This window comes from Mastomys coucha, unplaced genomic scaffold (genome assembly GCF_008632895.1).
Source record: "Mastomys coucha isolate ucsf_1 unplaced genomic scaffold, UCSF_Mcou_1 pScaffold10, whole genome shotgun sequence".
NCBI lineage: Eukaryota > Metazoa > Chordata > Mammalia > Rodentia > Muridae > Mastomys > Mastomys coucha.
The window spans coordinates 2,308,505-2,319,773 of NW_022196892.1; the positions used below are offsets into that span (position 1 = coordinate 2,308,505).

General features: G+C 36.6%; 2 protein-coding genes across 17 annotated transcripts in view; one reads left to right on the top strand and one right to left on the bottom strand.

Moving 5' to 3' along the window:
• Positions 1–7,719, top strand: part of LOC116072994 (cytochrome P450 2C40-like) — a 49,168-nt gene extending 41,449 nt beyond the window's left edge. For both annotated transcript variants that reach the window (XM_031344649.1, XM_031344642.1), the window contains 2 exons: positions 3,552–3,693; positions 7,538–7,719. In XM_031344649.1, coding sequence (XP_031200509.1) covers positions 3,552–3,693; positions 7,538–7,719 — 324 coding nt within the window. The remainder of the gene's footprint in view (positions 1–3,551; positions 3,694–7,537) is intronic.
• Fhit (fragile histidine triad diadenosine triphosphatase) overlaps positions 1–11,269 on the bottom strand; it is a 1,878,988-nt gene that overhangs the window by 482,885 nt on the left and 1,384,834 nt on the right. The gene's annotated exons all lie outside the window — the stretch shown is intronic.

Sequence of the window (11,269 nt, forward strand, 5' to 3'; positions counted from 1 at the left end):
GTACTGCAGAGCCTAAGAGACCAAAGATGTCAGTCAAAACTACCAGATTTAGGAAAGCTTTCAGTCACCATAAAGAAAAGAAGATATTCTATGATAAAGTTTAACTCAAACACTATGTACAAATCCAGTCTTACAGATGATACTAGAAAGAAAACTCCAGCCCAAGGAGGTTAATTGTACCCATGAAAACACAGAAAATATATAACCCCACAGCAGCCAAACCAAAATAAGGGAAGAACCCTACCACCCACCACACCCACACAGCATGAACATCACCACCCAAAACAAAGCAATAACAAGAGTTACCAATCATTGGTCACTGATACTACTCTATATTAATGGATTCAACCCTCCTACCAAAGACTTGGGCTAACAGAATGAATGCAAAAGCAGTATCTATCCTTCTTCAGGGGACTGCAATAAGCACACTTCATCATCACAGACAGACGTTGTTTCAGAGTAAATGGTTGGAAAAATATTTTCTAAGCAAGAGGACCCAGGAGGGAATCTGAAGGAGACATTCTAATATCTAACAAAGAGACTTCCAGTGGGAATGAGGAAGGGAACATCATATTCATTTAAGGAATAATGTACTAAGATAATACTCTATTTCTTAACTATTATGTCTCAAACACAAGTGAATCTTCTTTGTTAAAGAAAATTACTAAAGTTTAAATAATATGTCAACACTCACACATAGATTATAGGAGACTTTAATATCCAACTTGTCTGAACTAATAGGCCATCTAGCTAAAAATTAAATAAGAAATAGTAGAGATAAGAGATGTTTTAAACTAAACAATCATCAAAGATATCTACAAAGCATTTACCCCAAACACAAAAGAGTATGTCTTCTTCTAAGCACCCTATATAAATTTCTCAAAAATTGAGCTCATACTGATTCATATAGCAAGTCTCAAAAGGTACCCAGAAACTTAAAATTAGCAAGAACTACTACAGATTAAAGCTTCATTTCAACAACATCTCAAACATTAGAAAGCCTACAAACTCAAAAGAGCTGAAGAACTGCTTCCTGATTGAAAAGTCTGATTTCATGAAATTTTTTATGTAAATGGATAGAACTAGATAATACCATCCTGAGTGCAGTAACCATGTTACAAAAGAACACACATGGTATTCACTCACTGATAAGTGGATATAAGTCCAAATGCTCAGAGTACCCAATATACAATTCGTAGATCACATGGAGCTCAAGAAGAAGGAAGAACAAAGTGTGGATACTTCAGTCTCTCTTAGAAGGGGAAACAAATTATTCTCAATAGGAAACACAGAGACAAAGGGTGTAGCAGAGACTGAAGGAGAGGGCATCCAGAGACTGCCTCATTTGCTGATCCATCCCATATGCAGTCACCAAACCCAGACACTATTTTGGATAGCAAGAATTGCTTGATGACAGTAGCCTAATATAGCTGTCTCCTGAGAGGCTCTGACAGAGCCTGACAAATACATAGGTAGGTGTTTTAAACTGACTGAGCACAGGATACCCCATGGAGGATACAGAGAAATGACTGATGGAGCTGAAGAAGTCTGGATCCCATAGGAAGATCAACAATATCAAACAACCAGACCTCCCAGCCTCACATTGAATAAACCACCAACCAAAGAGTACACGTAGAGGGACCCATGTCTCCAGCTGTGTAGCAAGGAGAATATTGCCTTGTTGGGCATCAATGGGAGGAGAGGCCCTTGTTCTTTGAAGGCTCGATGCCCCTGTGTAGAGGAATGCCAAGAGGCATGAGTGAGTGGGTTGTTGGAGGAAAACCTTTATAGAAGAAGGAGAGGGGAATGAGATAGAGCATTTCTGGTGGGGGAACTAGAAAAGGGATATCATTTGAAATGTAAGTAAAGAAAATATCCCATAATGCCTTTAATCCCAGCACTTGGGAGGCAGAGGCAGGCAGTTTTCTGGGCTCAAGGCCAGACTGGTCTACAGAGAAAGTTCCAGGATAGCCAGGGCTATACAGAGAGTCCCTGTCTCGAAAAATGAAAAAATAAAAAAGAATAAAAAAAACTATTTAAATACAAAAAAATAAGTAAGGGAGAAAGAAGGAAAGGGAGAAAGAAAGAAGAAAGAAAGAAATTAAAGACATCCCAAGCATTGATAAAAATGTGTATAAAATACCTAATTTACAGACTATACTGAAGGCCAAGAGGAACCTTTGTTACACTAAGTGCCTGGAGATAAAAATGATGTGTTCTCGTACTAGGAAGTGCACAGCACATCTGAAAGATCTATAATAAATCAAAAGTATGAAAGTAAGAAATGAAAGTATGCAAACCAAAAAGAGTATATGGCATGAAATAATAAAACTGAAGGCTGAACTTAATAAAATGAAAACAAGTTTAACAATACAAAGAAACAATGAAACAGAGTTGGATCTTTGAGAAATCAATAACATAGAAAACTGTGATCCAAACTAACTAAAATGAACAGATGGAATAGCTATGTTAACAAAATCAGAAATGAGAAAGGAGAACTAACAATAGACAGCAAGGAAATTCAATGAATCATCAGGTCATACTTTAAAAACCTCTTTTTCACAAAACTTATTTATAGACATCACTAACTGAAGTAAAATCAAGATCAGATAAACAATGTACGTAAACATACAAACCCTAAGGAAATCAAGGCAGTCATGAAAAGTATTTTATTGCAGGATTTTAAAAAGCTTTTAAAAAAATACTGCCAATATTCCTCAAATTATTCTGCACTATAGAAATATAAGGAACATCAGAGAATTCATGTTATGAGGTCACAATCACTCTGCTATCAAAATGTTTATTTGATATCCTTGGTTGGCATTTTTTGGGTGGTTATTTACTTACTTATTTATTTATTTGTTGAAAGCAAAGAACAGGGCAGTGGATCTTAGGTAAAGGGGAGTTTAATGAGTAGAATGGGAGGAGTAGAGGGAGGGGAGGACCCTGGAAGCATATACTATATAAGAGAAGAATAAATTTAAATAAAAATGTGAAATGGGTTCTATTGCTTCCTATGTTACATGATTAATTCCTTTCTGTCAACAGTTTCCCTTCTGTTTGTATATTTGTATATGTCTTTATGTACATAACCTTGTGTGTAGCAGCATACTACCATCAATGGCATATAAGACCTGAATAATGTTCATGAAAAAAAAATAAGTAAAATTTGTCTTTCTAGATCTTGTTTGTTTACCAGCATGAATGACTCGCTGTTTGCTTCACATAGAAACAAGTCTCCATTTGAGATCATGACCCATGTGACTTATGAAAATCGGTTGACAAACTAGAGCAGCTGGTGATGAGACAAACCTGCAGGAAAGGAGAAAAAAGTCAGCAGCATTAGCACCAAATGCCCAGTGCTGACTTCAGATGTCACTGAAGGCACCTTGCTCACACCACTGTGGCCAATCTCAGATGCTTCCCTCCTCCGTGCATGATTTGTCTGTATCCCTACTATTCTTTGTACTTGCTCTGTGGAAGAGAGGTGAACAATGTTTAGCACTCTGATATAGTTGTACATTGCTTTCTCTGTTGTGTATTGTTTCCAGGGAACAACGGTAATAGCATCACTGACATCAGTGCTACAGGACAGTAAGGAATTCCCCAATCCAGAGATGTTTGATCCTGCCCATTTTCTAGATGGCAATGGAAACTTTAAGAAAAGTGACTACTTCATGCCTTTCTCAACAGGTAACAAAAACTCATTCCCAGGGCTCCAATGACATGAAGATTTCTGGGGACATTCTTGCCAGCATCTGGTGTCGCTTGTGCTTTTGACCTTAGCCATTCTGACTGGTGTGAGGTATAATCTCAGGGTCATTTTGATTTGCATTTTCCTGATGATTAAGGTGGTTGAACATTTCTTTAGGTACTTCTCAGCCATTCAAGATTCCTCAGTTTAGCTCTGTACCTCATTTAAGGTTATTTGGTCATTTGTAGTTTAAGTTCTTGAATTTTTTGTACACATTGGATATTAGCCCTCTATCAGATGGAGGAACAGTAACAACCTTTTCCCAATCTGTAGGTTACCATTTTGTCCTGAGTATAGTGTTCTTTGCCTTACAGAAGTTTTTTCAACTTTATAAAGTACCACTAGTCTATACTTGATCTTAGAGACTGGGTCATTCATGTTGTGTACAGGAAACTTTCCCCTGTAGCAATCTTTTCAATGTTGTTTCTCTCTTACTCTTCTAATAGATTTAATATATCTGGTTTTATGTGGAGGTCCTTAATTAACTTGGACTTGAAGTTTTTTGGGTTTTTTTTGTTGTTTTTAATCAGCTCAAGTTGGATTCTGTTTTAATATTTGAGTCATTTATGTATATTATCATATCATCTGCAAATAGTTATATTTTGTCTTCTTTCTTTCGAATTTATATCATTTTTAGCTCATTTTTGTCTAATTGCTCTAAGTAGAAGTTCAAGAACTATATTGAATAGATAGTGAGAGAGTGACCAGCCTTGTCTAGTTCCTGATTTTTGTGGGGATACTTCACATTTCTCTCCATTTAGTGTGATGTTGGGTATTGGTTTGTTGTATTTCTTTTTTAATTGGATATTTTAAAATTTCAAATGTTATCCTCTTTCCTGGTTTCCCCTCCATAAACCCTCTATCCAATTTCCCCTGCCCCAGTTTCTGTGAAGATGTTCCCATACCTACTTAGTCCCACCTTACCTCCCTGGCATTCCCCTACACTCAGGCATTGAGCCTTCTGATTTCGTTAATTTGGATACTGTCTCTGTGCCCTCCAGTTAGTCTGGCTAGGGATTAATCTATCGTGTTGATTTTCTCAAAGGACCAGCTCCTGATTTCGTTGAGTCTTTCTATAGTTCTCTTTGTTTCTATTGGTTGATTTCAGCCCTGAGATTGATTATTTTCTGATACCTACTCCTTTTGGGTGTATTTGTTTCTGTTTGTTCTAGAGCTTTCAGATGTGCTGATAAGCTGCTAGTGTTTGTTGTCTCCAGTTTCTTTTTGGAGGAACTCAAAGGTATGAATTTTCCTCCTAGTATTGTTCCCATGATATCAGCTTCCATGTATATGTGGGTTTTCTGTCATTTTTGTTGTTATTGATGGACACCCTTAGTCTTGTTATATCTTAAGGATACTAAGGATTATTTCAAACTTCTTATATCTGCTGAGGACCGTTTTGTGATGGATTATATGATCAATTTGTGAGAAGGTATCATGAATTACTGAGGAGAAGCTACATTATTTTATTTTAGGGTGAAATATCTACAGTTATCAGTTAAATAATTTTTTTCAGAGCTTCTGTTAGTTTCACAACGTCTCTATTAACTTTATGTTTCTGTGATTTGTTAAGTTGTAAGAGTACACTGTTGAACTATCCCATTATTATTATGCAAGTTTCAATGTGTGTTTTTTTTAATAACAATTTTTTCACAAATCCTTGCATTTGGTGTTTTGACATTCAGAATTGAGTGTTCATCTTGGCTGATTTTTCCTTTGAAGAATATTAAGTATCCTTACTCATGTTTTATGATAACTTCTGGTTGAAAGTCAATTTTATTCAGTTTTTGAATGGCTACTCCAGCATGTTTCTTGTGAACATTTGCTTGGAAATATTTTTTCCAGCCCTTAACTCTGAGTCGTGTCTGTCTTTGTCACTGAGATGAATTTCCTGTCTGCATCAAAATGCTGGTTCCTGTTTATGTATCTATTCTCTTAGTCTATGTCTTTTTAGTTGGGAGTTGAGTCCAATGATATTTGGAGTTACTAGGAACCAGTGATTGTTGTTTCTGTTATTTTTGTTGTTAGAGATATAATTATGTTAATGTGGCTATCTTCTTTTGGGTTTCTTATAAGCAAATTAATTTATTGCTTTTTTGGGTGTAGTTTACCTCCTTGTGTTGGAGTTTTCCATCTATTATTTATTGTAGGGTTGGATTTGTAGAAAGATATTTTGTAAATTTGCTTTTTTTTCATTGAAAAGTTTGCTTTCTCCATCTATGGTATTTGAGAATTTTGCTGGGTTTCATAGCCTTGGCTGACACTTTTGTTCTCTTACCAACTGTATGACATTTGCACAGGAGTTTCTGCCTTTTAGAGGCTCAGTTGAGATGTCTTGTATAATTCTGATAGGTCTGCCCTTATATGTTATTTGACCTTTTTTTCTTATCACTCTTCGTATTCCTACTTTGTTTAGTGTATTAGATGTTTTGACTATTATGTGGTGGGAGGAATTTCTTTTTTGGTCCAAATAATATTTGGTGTTTTGTAGGCGTCTTTTATGGTCATGGGCATCTATTTTTTTATGTTAGCAAGGTTTCTTCTGTGACTTTGTTGAAGATATGTACTAACCCTTTAACTTGGGAATCGTTGCTCTGTTCTAGACTTATTACTTTTAGGTTTGGTCTTCACATTATATCCTGGACTTCCTGGATGTTTTTGGTTTGGAGCTTTGAACATTTTGAATTTTCTTTGATAGTTGTTTACTGACTGTTGTGTCTTGTTGTGTTGGCTTTATTTGGCATCTTCTACACTTCAAATTCTCCTATTTTCTGCATTCGGTTGGTGATACCTGTATTTGTAAATCCTGATCTCTTTCCTAGGTTTTTCCTCTCCAGGGTTGTCTCTTTTTTTGGTTTCTTTATTGTGTCTATTTCCATTTTTAGACTCTGAATATATTTTCAATTCCTTTTCCTGTTTTTTGTGTTTTCCCATATTTCATTAAGGGATTCATGCATTTCTTCTTTAAGGACTTCTATCATTTTAGCTGTGTTCTCCTCTATTTTCTTTAAGCGAATTATTTATTTCCTTCTTAAAGTACTTTATCATCATCATGATATGTGACTTTCAGATCAGAATCTTACTATTCAGGTGTGTTGGGGGTATCCATGGCTTGCAGTGATGGACGAACTGGGTTCTAAGACTTCCTTTGTTTCTGTTGCTTATGTTGTTGCAATTGCCTCTCATTATTTGGTTATCTCTGGTGATACTATCTGGTATCTCTGACTCGAGCTCGTCCATTTTGAAAGCCTGTGATTCTTTGAGCTTATGTTTGTCAGCCCTCCTGGGGGCAAGTTATCTCCAGGCAGAATTGAAGGAAGGCTGTAGCACAAGGTCATCACCTTGGGACCGATGGAACCTGGATCATATCCCTGTTTGTACCTGTGTTCTTGTCTCTGATGTACCCCAAGCAGGTGCCACTTGGGCCAGGTATTGAGATGGTAGTAGTGGTCTCACCTGTGAGCCTAAGCATGTCAGCATTCTTAGGGGACAAGTTGTCACTGGTCAGGATTGAGTTGGCAAGAGCTATGGCACAGAGTCAGCTTTCAGAAATGAGTGGAAACCTGAAGCTACAATTTATTTATTAACATCATATGTTAATATGGAAAACCATGTCTCACCTTTGTGTCTATGCTTAAGTAGACATACATTCAAACAACAATACATCTAACCACTCATCCAATAACTCATTCAATTTTATTCTTTTATGCTAGTTACAGAGTGCCTCTCAAATTCACTTACGTACTAAGCATAGTTACCTTTTTCACTCTTTATTTTCTATAGGAAAACGGGTGTGTGTGGGACAGAGCCTTGCCAGCATGGAGTTGTTTCTTTTCCTGACCACCATTTTACAGAATTTCAAACTGAAACCTTTGGTTGACCCAAAGGACATCGATATAACCCCAATAGGTTCTATATTTTCTACAATTCCTCCAACTTTCCAGATGTGCTTCATCCCTATCTAATGAAGATGAGAAAACAGCAGTGAAAATGAGGAAAGATCCTGCTGGGCTGTTTTCCTCAATCACCCACAGAAGTCTTCGTTTACCACTGTTCCAGAAAAGGCACTGTATGCTTCCTTCCTCTCTCAGCTTCTGTGCTCTAATTGCCCAAGTATGAAAGTTCTCCATTATAGAGTTTCTGAAGTCAATGTAAAAGATCCTGAGAAAAAATGTCACTGCAAATAATAGGGTTCAAATGATATACCCTATGATTTTTTATTACATATTTTCTTTATTTTCATTTCAAATGATATCCCTTTTCAAATTTCTCCTCCAAAAAAACCCGTTTCCTCCCTCCGCCTCCTCCTCAACAATCTGCACTTTCTGATTCCTGGCCCTGGTATTCCCCTACACTAGGGCATAGAACCTTCACAGGACCATGGGCCTTTCCTCCCGTTGATGACCAACAAAGTCATCCTCTGCTACATATGCAGCTGGAGCCATGAGTCCCACCATGAATACTCTTTGGTTGGTGTTTTCGTCCCTGGGAGCTCTGAGGATAGTAGTTAGTTCATATTTTTGTTCATCCTAAGGGGCTGTAAACCCCTGCAGCTCCTTGTGTCCTTTCTCTAGATCCATCATTGGAGAGTCTGTGTTCAGTCCAATTGATGGCTGTGAGCCTCTACTTCTGTTTTAGTTAAGCACTGGCACAGCCTCTCAGGAGACAGCTATATCAGGTTCCTGTCATCCAGCACTTGCTGAAATCCATAATAGTGTCTGAATTTGGTGATTGAATAAGGGAAGTATTCCAATCTCTGGATTGTCACTCCTTCAGCCTCTGCTCCATACTTTTTATCTATAACTCCTTCTATGGGTATTTTGCTCCCCCTTATAAGAAGGATTGAAGTATCCACACATTGGTCTTTCTTCTTCTTGAGTGTCATGTGGTTTGTGATTGTTTCTTGGGTATTCCATGCTTCTGGGCTAATAATCTCTTATCAGTGAGTGATTACCATGTGTGTTCTTTTGGGATCGGGTTATCTCACTCCGGATGATATTCTCCAGATCCATCCATTTCCCTAAGAATTTCACAAATTGTTTTTAATTGCTGATTAGTACTCCATTCTGTAAATGTACCACATTTTCTGTATCGATTCCTCTGTTGAGGGACATCTGGGTTGTTTCCAGCTTCTAGCTATAATAAATAAGGCTGTTATGAACATAGTGGAGCATGTGTCCTTATTACACATTGGTGCATCTTCTGGGTATTTGCCATGGAGTGGTGTAGTTGGATTCTCATGTAGGACTTTGTCCAGTTTCCTGAAGAATCACCAAACTGATTTCCAGAGTGGTTGCACTAGCCAGCAATCTCACCTGCAATGAAGGAGTGTTTCTCTTTCTCCACAACCTTACCAGCATCTAATGTTACAACACTGAGATTCTACCTAACACCAGTTAGAAGGAGTAAGAACCCTGTTCTAAACCCATTTTTGGAGATCCTAAGGACAAAACCAAAAATTGAGCTCTGATTTCCACATAAGCCTCATAACTTGATACACATGTGTACACACACACACAGCCTCTAGTCTTCCTCTGTAAATACATATTTGAAAGAATTTATTGGTGAGGATGATATGAGAAATCTCTTTAGAAAGGGATCACCTAAAGGTACTCGAAATATTTACATTTGAAACAGATAAACTGTGTCCAGGAATAGCTTCACACTCTGTAGAAACAAGGGTGGAATACAATGGCAGGGTGAGGCCACCCCTGCTTTGTTGTTGCCCAGCTCAAAATTAAAACTTTTTAAATCTATTTCAAAATACAAAAACATTTTATATTCGTCTTCCATCACAAACCTTATTAAATTCTTTGCTTTCCTATTGATATCTTATCTCTAAGCCCCTCTATGTATTCTAGCAAGAATAACAGTCACAGGAAGCATCATATTTTATTATTTTAATTGCTATAATTCCTTCTCTCGTCATTGAGAATTATTAAATGAGAAGACATTGGCAAAGGCAAATCCATTTGAAATATCAAGAGTCATGAAATCAGCACAGTTCCAGCAGAGTTACAAGGATGGTTGAAATCTGTCCTTCAATCTTTAACTTTGGGATCTCTGTTCCAATGTTGCATTCCTAGGAACTCTCTGCATTCTGATTTTGTGTCTTTTTCTGGAAAAAATATGTCTGAATCTTTTGGGAAAATTCTAAAATTAACTTTATCTGGTCACAATTTAGAAGTCTTCCTTATGCCCTGGAGATAAGCAGACAGATAAATGCCACCATTACTCCAGAAAACTTCTTTTGGTATCTCCACCTGTGCAAACTCTAACAGTACAATTGGTGAAAGATAAACAGAGACAATTGACAAACTCTGTCCAGAATATTTTACAGATTGATGGTCTCTCTCTCTCTCCCCCCCCTCTCTCTCTTCCTTTCTGTCTCTCTTCCTATTTTTCTCTCTTCTCTCTCTCTCTCTCTCTCTCTCTCTCTCTCTCTCTCTCTCTCTCTCTCTGTATGTATTGAATTTATAATGAAATTGTAGTATAAAGTTAAGTGTTCATATAGGATTAACCCCTAAAGGAATAAAAATGAGTAAATAATATAGATTGACTAAAGTAAAAATTTTTCTTACTTTTAGAGTACATGATGTAACATATAGAAGTTAGTTATTAGTATTTTCTAATCATAAAAATACTATTTTAAATATATTCTATTTATTTGAATTACATTTAAACTATAAAAACTTCGACCCTGGGAGAGTAGATGTCAGGAAATAGTCAGCCTAGTGCCAAATTAAACAAAATAGAGAAAATGAGGATGAATGAAATAAAACTCAACAAAACCCAAAGCAGATTCTTTGAGAAAATCAACCATATAATTAAGCCCCTGTCCAAACTAACTAAAGAGCACAGAGATAGTATCCAAATTAACAAAATTAGTAGGGGAAAGGAAGATATAACAACAGAAACTATGGAATACAAAAGAGTCATTAGATCCTACTACAAAAGCTTATACTCATCAAAACTGTAAAATTTTCGATGAAAAGAATGATTTTCTAAACAGATACCATGGACCAAAGTTACATCATAAGCAGGTAACTTATCTAAGCAGTCCCATATTCCATAATGAAAAAGAAATTGGAATTAAGATCCTCACAGCCAAAAATAAGCCCAAGACCACATGGCTTTCTGGCAGAATTGTACAAGACCTTTAAGAGAAGCCGATATTCTTTAAACTATTACATAAAATAGAAAAAGACGGAGCACTATGTAAGGCATTCTACAAATCCACAGTTACTCTGATATCTAATTCACAAAAAAACCCAACAAAGAAAGAGAATTTCAGATCAATTTCACTTGTAAATATCAATTTCAATAATACTCAAATAAATTCTCACAAAGAGAATCTAGTAACTCATCAAACCCATTACTTGCCATCATCAAGGAGGCCTCCTTCCAGGGATGGAGGGATGTGTCAATATATGAAAATACATCACTTTAAGAAAGTTATACAAGCAAATTCCAGAAAAAAGTCACATAATCATCTCAGTAGATGCACAAAAATCT